The sequence below is a fragment of the Rhamphochromis sp. 'chilingali' genome (genome assembly GCF_963969265.1).
Source record: "Rhamphochromis sp. 'chilingali' genome assembly, chromosome: 20".
In the NCBI taxonomy this organism is placed as follows: domain Eukaryota; kingdom Metazoa; phylum Chordata; class Actinopteri; order Cichliformes; family Cichlidae; genus Rhamphochromis; species Rhamphochromis sp. 'chilingali'.
This window is the reverse complement of record NC_137947.1, coordinates 7429391-7445538: the sequence shown is the minus strand read 5'-3', so window position 1 is coordinate 7445538 and position 16148 is coordinate 7429391. Positions and strand designations below refer to the sequence as shown.

The following is a 16148-nucleotide window of genomic DNA, read 5'->3' as shown; positions in this document are numbered from 1 at the left end:
AGAGAGAGAGCTGTGGCTCGTGGTGGAAGCAAAACAGTAAAAGTCAGAGTGAATTCATGATGATGTTTATGTGAAGCGTAGTTTGGATCTTCTTTTGCTGCTGGTTCGGTCAATATTGTTTTGGAGAGACATCAAACTAACAGCTTTAGAATCAGCGCATAAAGGGCGTGAACACAAAGCGCGGACCCACCGACAGATCAGAATCAGCGAGCTGTCGGCTTTCAGCCCCGATTGTGAGAAAGGCGACATCTAACTGATTCTGATCCGCGGGTCGCGCTGTGTGTTTAAGTCTTTGTGCCGTGTTCCTGCTCTCATTTACTGTCTTAGCTGTTTGGTGGTTGTTGAAAGTTTGTGAGATTTCACGTGAGATTCTGGCATTTCGGGCAAAATAAATTTATATTAAAAAAATCGATTCAGGATTTTAATGAATCGATTTTACGTTATCCAAGCCAGAATCGATTTTAATTGATAAATCGATTATAAAAACCCACCCCTACACTCACCTGCCACCTCATGGATTACACCTTGCTAGTATTGCTGCTTTGTGGCACAGATTCAACAAGATGCTAGAAACATTCCTCACAGGAATCCAGGAAATCCCACAGCCACTCTAATGGACTGAGCTCTGGTTACAGTGGAGGGTATTTTGAAGTCAGTGAACTCTGCCACGTTAGAGAAACCACTAACATCACTGAGATGACACGTTATCCTGCTGAAAGCAGCCATCAGAAGATGCACTTTGGTCATGACGGGATGGACACGGCCAATAACAACACTCAGATAGGTTGTTGCATCACACCACCGCCAACTGCCTGAACCTTTGATACAAGGCAGGATGGATCCAAGATTTTAATGCTGCTGACACCAAATTCTGACACAGCCAATCATTTTGTCAATCTTCTACTGTGTAGTTCTGGTGAGCCTCTGTGAACTGTAGCCTGACCATTCTCTGTTTTCAGACCTAAAGATGGCTGTGTGGAACAATCCCAGTAGATCAGCAGTTTCTGAAATACTCCGACCAGCCTGTGCTACAACGACTACACCACATTCAAAATCACCTTCAGTACTCATTCTGATGCTGAGTTTAAACTTCAGCAGGTTGTCTTGATCATGTCTACATTACTAAATGCACTAAGTTACTGATTACATGATTAGATATCCAGGTTAATGGGCATCTGTACAGATGTACCTAAAAGCAGCCATTGAGTTTATTAGAATTAGAACCTAGACTTGTTGAAATTAAAAAGATGAGGTACTAGACACCAATGTTTGGGGGTTTACGTTGAACAGAAATTAGAGTAAATGACTAGAATATAACACTATACAAGGATCTTTGCACTGGTCATTGCAGAAGTTGTGACTCAGTGCTGTTTAAAGAACTGAATTTTTCTAGAAGTGTTGTGTAATTAACTTAAGCAATATGCTTAACTGAAGATACTGAAGATACATGAACGTGTTGCATCCAAGCTAGTATGACAGATAAATACCAATCCAGGGCTATGTTTTGTCCAAGCTTGCCAAGCACTCCTGCCAATTCCCTGACATTGCTTAAAACCACATTTGGATTTGGGTATTCCAGATGAGACACTGACTTTTGAGGGTTGGCCAGTGTAACAGTCGGATTTATTATAAGATAACATCTCATATCCAGCGTAGAATGCTAGTCAAACGAGACATGAAACAAGTTTTGGTAATTTACCAGTCTCTGCGTAGGTCTTTTTCTCCTCCAGAGTCAAGCTGATGTCATGGACGTCACAGTAAGCTCGGGTTAGCCGCCAAAGAAATGTCGAATTTTGTCCAAACTAGAGAAGTACATGAAAGTACACAACTCCATCACACTGTTTTGTATTTATTATGGAGACAAACACGAATTAATGAAATGTATATGCACCTCTTCTCTTTGTTCCAAAAGGATATTAAGACTTTCCCGTTTGTCAGACTCACAGCCCTGATGCAAACGGTCAATCTGCTCAATGAGGAGAGACAACTTGTCCACAGGATGCTCTTGATCCCTCTCTTCTGCATCACTTAGCTCATCCTCCTCTGAGTCTGTCAGCGCAGTCATGTACCTGTAAGTACAAACAAATGGCAAAAGAATGAGGTGCAGCTTCATTTTGCTGTCAGCATGTGCAATTAAACGTTACTGATGTGGATTAGAAAGCTGTGCTGAACGCGTACATGCAGACCACACCGTCTCCATCCTGCTATCAGCAAAGTGCATACGCTAAACTCAAGAAGAATTAATAAACCGCCCTACATGTGAGGTGAACTCACCCCAGCTGAGGAGCTTTTCAGATCAATCAAAATCCTGTCATCATGAGAATTTTTACAAGCCACTCTGTGCCACATACTGATTATAAAGAAGCCCTATTCACTGCCTGTTTATGCACAAAAATAAAAAAGGCACCAGGTTTGTTTATATAAGTTGGTCTGTTAATTGTTTAAAAATACTAGCTCTTAAGGAATTCCTAAAGTCTAACTTTAGTTACCTGAAGGCTTTTTCACAAACACAAGGAGACTTGTTTAGCACTGTGAGGCACGCAATGCCTGTGTTAGAAGTTTTATGGTGCCCTTTCAATGGCTGCACACGCACACTGACTCCCTAAGCTAACACTTAAATAGCAATGGCAGAAAAAAAATACCCATATTAAAAAGGCAGGTGAAAATGAAAGACAGACAAAGGTAAAAAATATGAAAGGCTTCTATTAAGTGTTGGCAGTGGCTGCATATGCGTCATTGGTGGTTAAGAGAATGTTTTGGGCTGTGAGCCATGGTTCTGAAGGGATGTGTCGGAGCGGGCCTCAGACATAAACCCTGTGGACCCAACAGGTGCCTTGTGCTGCTTGCCAGTTCCACCCCATAACACACACACACACACACACACACACACACACACACACACACACACACACACACACACACACACACACACACACACACACACACCTGGGTGCAGTGATTACAGGAGTAATATGAGGGCATTTGAACTGCAGAGATTTTCCTTAGCCAAGAAAGCAACTGTTGATGATGAAGTGCCACTACAGTAAAAGTCAAGTGCACAAATCGACTTATACACTGAAATTATGGGAGTTTTTCCCACTTTTCAATCAATTTTACTTCAATGAAAATGCTTTTTAACCCCTATCAATATTTTTATACAAACAGTTAAGTGCATGATAGTTTACACTGTAGGAAAGGTGACCAGCTACTGAGAAATATTATATTCCCAGGGATCCCAGAGGCTATGTTGTCGGGGGGCTTTTTCCCCGTGGTAGGCTCTCCCATGGCAAATTGCTCCTGGGTGAGGGACCAGACAAAGAGTGATTCAAAAACCCCAATGAGTGAAAGATCTAGAGAATATCTCACCCTAGCCCGGGATAGGGTTACTGGGGCCCTGCCCTCGGGACAGGTGGGGAAGGTGCCCAAGGGCGAGTGCCTGGGGATGGGCCTTAGTCTAAGACACACCAGGCAGGCACATCCCAAATGAGGGACATGGGCCCACCCTGCAGTAGGCCCGCCACCCGCAGGAGGTGCTGTAGGAGTCTGGTGCAGTGTGTGCTGGGCGGGGGCCAGGGGTGCAAACCCTGGTGGACTGATCCCCAGCTCGAACCCGAGCAGGGTTCTGTTTCTGGACTTCTGTGCAAACCAAAGTTTGTCCACAACGAACACGATTTTGAAATAAGGACACCCAAGGCCACAGGTCGATGACAGATTTTGTAATCGTATCATCAGATCTAAGGCCGTATGTTCTGGACACTTGGGTGAAGACAGGTGCCTAAATGTATAGTGAGGGTTACCTTCAACTCTTACCACCATTGACAGCATTCCGAGGGAGAATGGGGACATTGAGTCCGAATAGACCATGTTTAATACCTTAATTGCTGAAGTTTCTCCACTGAGCTGCAGCCACAAGGTGGTTGGTGTCTGTCTTGGTGGTAACCTTTGAACCAGATGGTGGGCACTGAGCCAGTTAAACAACTCCTTGGAGGCATCCACTCCAGGGGATGAAGTTTACCCAGAGTTCTTGAAAGCTCTGGATGTTGTAGGGCTATCTTGGTTGGCAGGAATGAGAATCAGCATCTCCAAGTCGGAGGCCATGGTCCTCAGCTGGAAAAGGGTGGAGTGCCTACTCCAGGTCAGGGACAAGTTACTGCCCCAAGTGAAGGAGTTTTTCCAATTCAATTTTCTTTATATAGCGCCAAATCACAACAACAGTCACCTCAAGGCGCTTTATATTGTAAGGTTTACCCTACAATAATACATACAGTAGAGTTTAAGTATCTTGGGGTCCCACCAAGAGGAAGCCACAGGGCAGACCCAGTACATGTTGGAGAAATTATATCTCCCAGCAGGCCTCTGGGAACACCTAGGTGTTATCCTGGACAAGCTGGAGGAAGTGGCCGTAGAGAGGGAGGTCTGGGCCCAGATAAGAGAAAGAAAGTGGATGGATGGACTATCGCTTTTACCACTGTTATAAATTTGAGAATTGGACTGCATAAAGATTAATCATTTGCCATAATGTCTGGAATCTATGAGCAGGGTTTCTTTCCCGCGAGATGTCTTTAGGAGCGATCATGGCTCAAGAGTTGGCAGTTCGTCTTGTAATCAGAAGGTTGCCGGTTCGAGCCCCGGCTCCGACAGCCTTGGTCGTTGTGTCCTTGGGCAAGACACTTCACCCATTGCCTACTGGTGGTGGTCAGAGGGCCCGATGGCGCCAGTATCCGGCCTCTGCCAGTGCGCCCCAGGGCAGCTGTGGCTACAATGCAGCTTGCCATCACCAGTGTGTGAATGTGTGTGTGAATGGGTGGATGACTGAATGTAGTGTAAAGCGCTTTGGGGTCCATAGGGACTAAGTAAAGTGCTATACAGGCCATTTACCATTTAACTTCAGATGCCCCCTCTGCCTTACTTTTTATCATTTGTGAGCGAAATGCATGCACTTGTAACGTGAGTTTTTGCAACAGTGAAAGACCTCTACATCAGAACAGTCTACGGGTGGAGGAGAAAATGAAAAAACACAACCATACAGCAATATCTGTACAGGGACACTAAATGTTGATATTTTATTAAATACATTTAAATAACAGCCATTCAGTCAAATAGTCACAGCCTGACTTGAACTGACTGAAATAAATCTCAGAGAGATTGTTGAAGGTTTACAAATAATTGCTGTATAATTTATAAATGCAGACAGATTGCCAACATGTTGTCAGTCTAAATGAACACAACCTGAAGGGCGTCAACTCAGCTGGCTGCCAGCTGGATGCATCTGGTTATAGTCCTATAAAAGAGGAAGGTTCCTTAGCACAAAATTAATAACTGAATGTGAATTTCTGTTAAATGTGAATTGCTCTCTATTTAGTTTATTGCCAACTGTGCTGATATTTATTCCTGAGAAAAAAAAGCATGTCTTATTTTTTGAAATAAGACATGATATTGAAATAAACTGATTGTTTTTAGAACGGAGCATATTTTTCCCCATTTAGTGGATCTGGCTTTTCATGTGTTGCACATAACAAATATCCAAATATCTAAATAAATACATAATAATAAAAATAAAATCAGATATATGTATTAAAACTTGGGTCATTAGAAACATTAGTTAGCACAGTTTAAAACAAGGTTGCAAGAGTGTTTTCAGCAAGGGTAAATCTTATTGCTCCAAAGTCCAAATTTTTAACTACAGGATTGATTTTTATTTTTTTAGCATTAGTCAGGAGTTTAAATAACTGATTCATTGGCTTGTCACATTCAGCAGCTTAGCAGGAAACAGAGAATCTCTGTAACTGCAAAAGAAACCAGACTTTGCCTCATACATATTTTAATCTCCGTTTGTTTTTATACCATCATTTTGAGATTGTAGCAAGGCTTTGGCAGACTTGCTACAATCTCCCTCTGCACACTAAACCCCAAAGTAAACCCTAATACCTGCAGGCGAAGCTCAAATCATTTATTGGCCAATACATTTCAGCTTAAAAAAATTTGAATGTGGGTGCTTTTGTGTTCTTACTTTTTTTTTTTGGTCTAGCTGCAACACAGCACGCTGCACTAACTTTCACCAAAAAAAAAAAGCCTTGCATTTATCTTTAGCCTCACTGCACTAGTCATTCATTCTCTCATTCATTCATCCTTTTGTCTTTTTAATTCATTCAACAGCCCTTTTTCCCTCCCTCACTCCCTCTCGGGTGGAGAGACAGGCAGTGGCGTACTGAGTGATCAACGCATTCCTGTCACGCCATTCCACGGTTCATGAATCACTTGAGTTGAAAGAAAAAGAAGCTAAGAATCTATTTGTCTTACTGTGTGTTTATGTAATGTACATATGTTTGTACAGGAACCATTATTATGTTGGCGGTGTTACTAGCAGCGCATAGCTCTGAAAGAACAAATCTAATTAAGTTTGGGTAAGGGAAAGGACCTCACAAACAAAGACAACAGTATTACAAGAGAGAGAGAGAGAAAGGGAGAGAGACCTTCTGTGACTATAATCATGGTGCAGATTAGTGAAAAACAATGACTGACTTCGATCATAATCTTTGACACCTCGGTATGACCCTGAAAATTGACCATTTGGTCAAAGCATTTAACAGATAACTACCAGATAATGTAGCAAACATGGATAATTATGTATTAGATTTTGCACAGCATCACACAGAATGATAAATGGTAAATGCACTGGTTCTTCTATAGTGCTTTTCTAATACACCTGAGCACCCATTCACAACCATTCATACATGCATTTTTTTCTATGCTTGAGTCCTTTCTAATTAAAATTCACACACATTCATACGGATACATCCGAAACTAACTTGGGGTAAGTATCTTGGCTATTTAGCATGCAGACTGGAGCAGCCAGGGATCAAACCACCGACGTTCTAAGTAGTAGATGCTCTACACCTGAGCTACAGCCACCCCCATATAGCGTGACAATGAGAAAAGTGAATAATGTCTTCACTTTACGATTACATCATTCAGCTCATTCAGATTAAAAGTCCAGCCCAAGTCCAAGTGAAGTGTTACAAAGAGGAATTTATAACAAATAGCTTTACAAGCTTAAATTCATGGAGATTACTGTTATATGGAAACACCTAAAGAAAATAATAACAATATACAGGGAAAAAGCAAGTGCTGCATGGCTCTAGAGGTTTATCCAACAGGTGTTTATTAGTAGTGTGAACACAAGCTCAATATAAAAAAATTTAATTAAAAAGGAATTGCTAAATATAATTGCCAAAACTCATGTAACAAGTTTATTCTTGGTTTGTTTTGCCTGCTGAATTGCTCCAAGAATAAACTTGCGACATGATTTTACCCTAAACAGAGTGGCTCAGCAACCCCTCCTCCTCCTCCTCCCCTTGTTGTTTTTTTTTTAAAAAAAGTAGAGCTTTGGTAACACAGCATGGGGTTTCAAATGCTGCTAATTGAAAGAAACCCCCTAAAAATGGGTTCATAATTAATTTTATCCAGTCAGTACTGGATCCTGTAAAAAGAGAACTTCTTGGTTTGTAATCAGCACCATGCACAAAGCTGTGAACAACACTGTAACTCCCCATTGCAACGTTAATGGTTCCTGAAGCTTTACTTTCATTTTCAAACAGGCTGTGTGCTCCCTAGGGGAGATCATTCAGTGTGTAGAGCCTAAGGGGGCAAAGAAGGAACCTCTTAATAGAGCTTACTAATGGCAGTTTCCACGGTTACCGCCTTCAAAACAAAACCCCAGTTACCATCCCAACATCACCGGGCCTAAGAGCATGCAGCTCAGCTTATTCAGAGTCTGGTGACAGGTCCAATGAAAGCCTGCTGTGAAACAATGCCTGACTGACTGGAGCGAATCCAGTTATTTATTCTCCATCCCTCCCCCTAAAAACGCTGATGTCACCTTTCACTTTCCCTACCGACCTACAAGCCAACTGACAGCGTCACTGACTTTCTCAACATGACCCCCTGCGTTGTGCTGGAAAAAGATGTGGGTGATAAACAACGCATCATTCATTTCTCACAGTCACAAGATGACACTGCACATTAATAAAGAATAGAGCCATTCATTCCAGCCACGTTATTTTTATCTCTACTGTGTATCCATAAATAGCACTTCTATTAGGATATGATAAAATGTTGTTCCTGAAATAGCAGATGAATAAACAAGTTTTGAAAGTGGGGATGTACACAGCTGCACATTTGACATTTAGCTGCAATGTCGCCAAAAGTAAACAGGAAAGAAACACGTGTATGAGAGTCATCAATGTGACCAATAAACCTGTTAGAAGGTCACAAAGATATTTAAGATAAAATAAATTACAGCAGAGTGTTTGGCAATACACAGTAAATAAGAAACAGAGTATAGAATAAGCAATTTATCCGACAGGTTACTCTTTTTGTGTGTTTTATTACACAACTTCCTGAGTTTGATGTGTTGTGATGGATTGCTTCCATTAGCTGGAAAAGGTTTTTAATCAGCTAGGAAGGATCATAACTCTAGTGACAGAGGATTTGACAGCAGGGTGGCAGCAGCACGTTTCTTGAGAATACCAAATGTTGCTTTGTTCTTGTAGCAAAACAAATAAGAACAGCAAAGAGTAAAGAACACAGCTCAAAGAGCTTTCCAGTGAAAGACATGTAGGCCCATAAAGCCCACAGAGCAAACTGGAAGTCAGTGAATGACTAGATTTGGTAGTTTTAGATATATTCACACTATGATTATATACATAAATTGTTGAATTGAAATGATGACTGACCCACAGACTCTGTGCACCTGATTAGTTGTAATAGCTAAATCACTGTCCTGATCAACCTCTCTCTGCATTATTAATGCTGAAGCAGACTAAAATTAGTACTGGGAAGCAAACTGGAACAGTATCGGTATTCCAGTTTTTCAAGCTTGACGTGAATTTTTCCAATACTACTATACCGATGAACAGGAAAATAGACAAAACACCCACTGTGGCTTTTCAAGGGTTTCAACATACAAAATTACCGACTACCAGGAGCGTCATGGAGCAAACTCAGAGGTTCTAATTATATGACACAACAATTATTAGCAAACGCTTCACTCTAAAGGAGAAAACAACAAAGCAACATAAATCATTTGACACTAGAGCATGATTAATACAGGATTTTTAATGCCGATAACATTACTGCCCTCTATTGGGCAAACTATACAATGTAACACTCCTTACATAGTTGAAGGGTGTTTCTGTCATTTTTTATCCGTTGTAAATTCTGACACCAATAGGTTATCAAGTAGCTAATAACAGCCAATATAATCAACTTGCTGATAAATTGACTAATTGTAATCCCCCCCCCCAAATGATGCCACCGAATAGCAAGAGCGTTAATGCTAGCTACCAGCTACTAACAGCTGTCCTGCAAAGTTTGGAAGAGAAAGCTGAAAGGAAGTTTGTCTTAGCTCTGCTGTGGAAACAGTAAAAGCAATGCAAAAAGTGACATTACACTAAAAGCAGAACAGGCCATCTGTTTAGGACTGATTATGAAGACCTCATTATATTAGTAACAGAACCTAAATGGAATTTATTAATTATTTCGATTTTTTTTTAACTTTATAAATTTATTTTTTCATGACGACAGTAAAATTCATTATATTCTAGAAAGTCCTGAAAGGTGAATTGGCCAACTAGCAAGAGTTCTATACATCTGGAGGAGCAATTGTTGGTCAAAAGTGTTGGTGCTAATGGCCACCTGCAAAATAACCGATCTCATTAAGATGAGTGAGCATCAACCTTTACTCTCTATACCACATCATCTGAATATAAATTAGAGATGGACCAATCCAATATTACATATCGGTCCGATACTGACCTAAATTACTGGATCGGATATCGCATCATTTTGGAGAAAGCTATCCCAGAGAAGTAAAGCAAGTGTGTAAGTTCATCTCTGAATGTTCGTAAAGCATTCCCACGTTAAGCTTAACAACCGATATATGGAGCGACTGCCTCTCTCTCCCTCCCTCTCCTGCTGCTACTTCAAATTGAAACTGATCAACAATCAGCTGATCGGCTTTTCTGTCGCGACCCCCGTCTCTCTTGTTTGTTTTTCACCCACTTTGCGGCAGAAAGAGGAAACCGGGCTGAACAACAGCAGCACGTTTAAGCTTGATAAGCTGTTGTTAGAATTTATTTAAGATTACTTTCTACACCAGGATCTAGCAAAGTTTTGCCAGGGGGGCAGGTAGGGCATTAACAGGGAAAGAGGGGCACAAAAACATACTTTTCTTTCTAATTCTCATGTCTAGCTTTTAATAAATAATTATCTGAATCTTACAACCAAAGTTTTCATCTGATGTAAAATGTATAGAAATCCATTATTGTATATACACTCTACAAAAATATAAACGCAACACCTTTGTTACTGCTCCCATTCCCCATGGGATGGACGTAGAGACCTAAAATTCATTCCAGATACACAATATAACCATCCCTCCCAAACAGTGGTCACAAATCAGTCCAAAACTGCACATTCCAGGGTGGCCTTTTGTTGTGGGCAGTCTGAGGTACACCTGTGCACTACTCATGATGTCAGATCAGCATCCTGATGTGGCACACCTGTGAGGTGGGATGGATTATCTCAATATAGCAGATGTGCCCACTACCACACATTTGGACTGATTTGTGACCACTGTTTGGGAGGGATGGTTATATTGTGTATCTGGAATGAATTTTAGGTCTCTACGTCCATCCCATGGGGAATGGGAGCAGTAACAAAGGTGTTGCGTTTATATTTTTGTTGAGTGTAGTAACTATTAAGTCAAATTTATAACCTAGAAAGCTACTGTACTTTTTCCTTTGCAATTCTGTTGAAGAAAGATGTTGAATCTATTTAATTACTGTAGAAAAATTATAGACTTCTGTGCATTTTTTTTAACACGTGCTTTAAATTCAAGTTGATTACGTCAATTAAGCATTATGGGGGGGGGGGGGGGGGGTCCCTATTTCTTTCTTTCTTTTTTTTGCTGGCAACCCTATTAGTTAGGTTGTTTAATATTTCCACTAAGTACTCTTTAAAATACCACAATAGGGAGGATGGTGTAGGTTTAAGTTTATTAGATTGATCAGTGTTGGTGGACTATGAATATATATATATCCTATATCGGATTTATATTGCTATCGGCAGATATCCAAATTCATGATATCGGTATCGGACATAAAAAAGTGGTATTGTGCCATCTCTAATATAAATACGGATTAAATACTGTACAGCGAAAACTTGATTAAACAATGTTTGACTGAAACTGTTTAACAGATTAAAATGCTAATGGAAAAAAATGCCTTTTTTGCATCACGTTTATAAGATCGGGTCTATAAAGAAGCAACCTAAAAGGGAGACGTGGGTGGTCAAACTTAACAGATATAGGTCAGAGACCAGCCAATTTGACGAGAAACGCATCAGACAGCTGAAATGGGTGCATAGTATAAACTATTTTCCTCGAGTTAACAGATGTGTTTGTTTGGCTAATAGCCTTTCATTGAAGAATAATCTGAGGACATAGACGTGAATGTAGTGGATATGGACAGCTGCGAAGCAACACCTGCATGACGTCACAGGGAAGTTAGACTAAATCTTTTAATCACAAAGCAGACAATGAACTTCTTTTTTTTTTCTAAACATTTCTGTGTGTTGATCAGGCTTGCCCGCTAAACAAAACTCCTTCTTAAATCTGCTTAAATCAACAACTATCCGATGTCATAAATGCTTGTTTTTTTGGAAAAGGAAAAAAAGAAGTGGTAATGTCCTTGAGCTACAGCGACGTGATGTGAATAAACTCAGTGGGAACTGTTTGAGGATTTACAAGTTCCTACAAGACACCTTTAAATGAGGCCTCTGACAGCTTGGCACAAAGACAGTGTGATTGATGGGTCTGCTTACCTGCAGAAAGGTAGCTTTGAGGAAGTCGCCGTGACACATGAGCAGTGAATGGAGTAAACAGCTGGAACTTCTGACCCTGTACCCGCTTTTGATCAACACTACGCCGCTCTGTAACTCTGCCATTATGTCACACTAATTGTTCTCTTGTTTGAGTAAAACACATTATTGCACTCAGGTTGGAGGCAGGCTGTACTGCCAACACTGGTCACACTTGAAGTCTCTTTGTAAACAGAGGACAAAGTTGATTCATAAAAATAATCTTTGCAATTATGCAAACAGAAAAGTATTACACTTGAAGGAATGACCTCCAGAAAGGTAGAAAAAAGTGCCTTTGCCTGGTCACGATGTGCACATATCATGTTTTGCAGCAGAGCTTGCTTTCGGATTGGTTGAAGGTCCTGTTTACACTTGCACGATGCCCTCTGTTGGAAACCTGCTTCTTTCTCCTCTGTGCTGTTAGCAAATCATAAAGATTAAGATAGTTTTTCTTTTTCACCCGCTTTTTCTGGAAGAAAGAAAGAAAAGAAAGAAAGTGTACTTTATTGGTCCCCGTGGGGAAAATCCCTCTCTGCATTTAACCCATTCACTCAGTGAAGCAGTGGGCAGCCACTGGGCGCCCGGGGAGCAGTGTGTAGGGACGGTACCTTGCTCAGGGGTACCTCAGGGTAGCTGTTCAGGGGAATCGAATCCCCGACCTTCCGATCATGGGGCCACCACTCTACCTACTGAGCTATCCCTGCCCCTACAGAGAGGTAAAATGTTAACCTGAAATGTTTATGTGAAAAAAAATGCACTAATCTTGCTAATCTTAAGGATTTGGATTTCAGCAAACTCATAATATCTTCTACTTAATGCTTAGAGTGTGGGTTTTACGGGGATAATTTGTGGAGATATTGTGCTTCGAGACGGCTGAAAAGACACGAAGAGGCTTTTGAAAATGGATGTGAGGATTAGAAATCTTAACTAGGAGGGGGACGCCGCTCACTCCCTAAGGGGCTGGAATTTCTTCACTCCACTGTTCCCAGCTAACCCCCACACCCTCTGCTCTTACAAATAACAGAGCGGCAGGAAAGGCTCTTTAATTATAGGAGGTGTGTGCGTGATGTGATGTCTTTTAAAGCATAATAACCCCAACTGTAATTAGGAGCATTTGATGCGGCCGATGGCTGTCACTCAAAACCTGTGAACACATTTGCTAGAGGGCAGTCTGACACCTCCCAACTGTTTCTTTAGCCAATCAGGAGGGCAGTGGTAGCGACCTGAAAAGTTTATACATCATGAAAGAGGGCTCCTGGTGTCTTCTAAATAAGATCCAACTAAAGTAATTCATGCGCTACTGGCACAAGCAACAAGCACACCACTAATTAAACACTCAGAGCACGCTGGATGTTCAGTTGGCCTACTTTAAGTTGTTTTTTAAAAAATCTGCTCCAAGGCAGTACGATAATCACTGGGAGGATAGTAACAGAGATGGGGAGGAGTCATGCACCTCTGATCCAAGGCTCACTGCACACCTAAAAAGAGCGCGGCTAGGATGTGAATAGAGCTGCACCCAGTGTTGTGATGTCTCTATGGCACTTGACATACTCCACTTCCTCCATAAATAAAGCAGGGGGTCAATCCAGGTTAAGTGGCTGGATAAAGCATGCTAAAATATCCTCTTTCTGATTTGGTGCTCACAGTTTATACAAGTTTGAGAGTTTGCGTGTTCAGATTGTCTCTGTTGGGTCCAACAAAAACTTAAGTGCTCCTAACCGGTGAAAATATTAAGGCCCCGGATTAATCGTCCTTATTTAACTGCTGATAATGTTTTGATAAGATGAGATTTTAGCTGGTTGTCCATTCACAATAGACACACCTGTTGTTTATGTTATCTATGGCTGGCATGAGTTCAAGACATCTTGGCAGGGGGTGGATGACTGGGCATGCGGTGTTTGATTGGTCTGCTGTTATCTGCAGCACCTGAGGCATTTCTACATACTGTCACATATATAATTTAATGCAAAAAAACAGCAAGCGGGTTTAACTGGTAAAGTAGGTGGGCCAAAAGTCTCCTAAAAGCAGATAATGATCAACAAATACGGCTGTTAACGTGTAAACTAACCCGAAACTAATTTACCACTCACCACCTGTTAAGATATTTATCTGCAGTTTATTTTTCTGTTTGCTTCTTTGTGATTAGAACTACTTTCAGTAAGAAATGACTACAGCCTGATGATTGTATGGATATAGATAATTAGCATAAAACTGATTATAATATAATTACATTTATTGCTCTTCAACCATAAAGTGAGGCAGATATTTTCAAACCTTTTACTCAACTGTTATATTCTACAGGCTCATGGGGTGTAACTGAGTGAAGTGTGCTGGACAAACGGTGGAACAATGTCACAGATTCTTTGTGTCCATATAAAAACTTATTCATACTCTATACTTTATGAAGATATAAAAGCCCACTCTTGCTTCAGGTCAGGGAGATTTGTGGGCATTCACTTATGCACAGCATTTTAGTCAGATTGAAATCTGGACTTTGACTGGACTGTTTTTTCAGTCACTCTTTTGCAGATTTGCTACTTTGCTTGGGATCATTGTCCGGTGGCATGGCTAATATTTAACATTCTAACTGAGGAGTTATGTCTGAGATTCTTTGAGCGCTGCAGAGCCTGACCTTGTGGTGAATTTTCTGGGATTTCCACTCCTGGGAATATTGATATTCGTCTTGAAGGTTATTCACTTGTTATTCAATCCTTCTCATTGTATAAATGATGAACTCCAAATTGTTAGGAAACAACTATATAACCCTTCCCAGACTGAACAAACAGCTGATATCTGTCCTCCTCAGCAACTAACACACCTGAAGCCTCCAGACCTGCAAACTGATAAAACATCAGCGTTCAGCATATTTACAGTTGCTGATGCTCAGATAATCAAGTACATGTGATTAGCAGCAGATAACTCCTCTGGATACCTATATGATTTCACACTAAACTGTTCTATAGTTTGCCTTAGTTTTTGTTAAATGACACATTAATGACATTAATGGCTAAAGACCAGATGATTTCTTATGTATTGATACATAAAACATTAGAACTGAAAGAAGATGTACTCAGAACATCACTGTTCTGAGGTTTTGGAGATCTTATTCAATTTCGTTCTGCTGAATTCCTTTAGTTTTTATTGCTATCTTAATTCCTGTTATTCTAGTGATGTTGAGTTTTGAATTCTTATGTTTTTGTCGAGTTTTCCTAATTTTTTGGCTCCTCTTTTAATGTCATTTTATTATTTTGCATAATTCTACTGCTCCAGGTGTTTTCCCGTTGGCCCTTCCTCTGTCTCATCTATGTGTTAAGAGCTCATTATAGTCACCACAATGGTTGTGTTACAGGCAAACAGTGCAAATCACTACAGGTAAGTCACAGTTTCCACATCTGGTTCTAAATCCTAATCAGTCCCATCTTCCCCTTCATCTTTATCAAAGTGTCTGTTTTGTTTTGTTGTATTAAATTGGAACTCTTGATTTTTTTTGCGTGTGCTTTCTGTTTCATTTTGGGCTTTTGCTTTAGCCAGATCACAGGTTCCCTTTTTGCTCAGTGACTCACTTCACGTCACTTTAATCTAACTAGCTGTTTGGCTCCCAGGAAACCACAGAAAACCATATACTTTTCCCTTCACAGAACATGAAATAAAAGTGAGATTAGAATTCTTCTTAAGTGCCTTTTCATTCCCACATCTTAAAACAGACCACAAGTGTGCATTATCTTTTGTTTAACTTTACTTGCAGCACATGCTTTTCTTACACCACAGATTCGCTTCTGTGATAATGTTAAGATTTGTTAAGGGTGTAACAATTATGAAACCAAGCCAGAAACTGCAATAGAGAAGTCTGTAACTGACTTATGGAGACAAACTAAGTGTTACTCACTTAATCCCTATTCTATAATTCACAAAGAAAGAACAGTGAAGGACACAATAGTCTTACTTTACAAATATGTCATTATTATTGAGCCACTGCACTTCCTGCATCAGCGTATCAGCATTAGTACTGTGATATTGGCAGATTGGCCACATGCAGTGTGTGTTCCTTAACAGCACATGAGGTGCACATAAAATATGTGCACCTCATGTGCTGTAGATGTATCTATTTATTCGATCTAGCGGCTTCTTCATCACTCAAAATTCAAAACTGCTGCAGCTAGTGAGGCTGGTGTAATGGGATGGAATTGTAAGTAAAAAGTAGCATTTGTTTAGGTTGGGCATAATTTTGT

At 40.5% G+C, this 16148-nt stretch overlaps 1 protein-coding gene across 3 annotated transcripts in view; it reads right to left on the bottom strand.

The window, feature by feature from the left end:
* The window catches only part of rmdn2 (regulator of microtubule dynamics 2), a 55663-nt gene that overhangs the window by 20471 nt on the left and 19044 nt on the right, over positions 1-16148 (bottom strand). For all 3 annotated transcript variants that reach the window (XM_080868910.1, XM_080868909.1, XM_080868908.1), the window contains exons 3-4: positions 1892-2069; positions 1700-1802 (exon numbers count right to left, since the gene is read on the bottom strand). In XM_080868910.1, coding sequence (XP_080725036.1) covers positions 1700-1802; positions 1892-2069 — 281 coding nt within the window. The remainder of the gene's footprint in view (positions 1-1699; positions 1803-1891; positions 2070-16148) is intronic.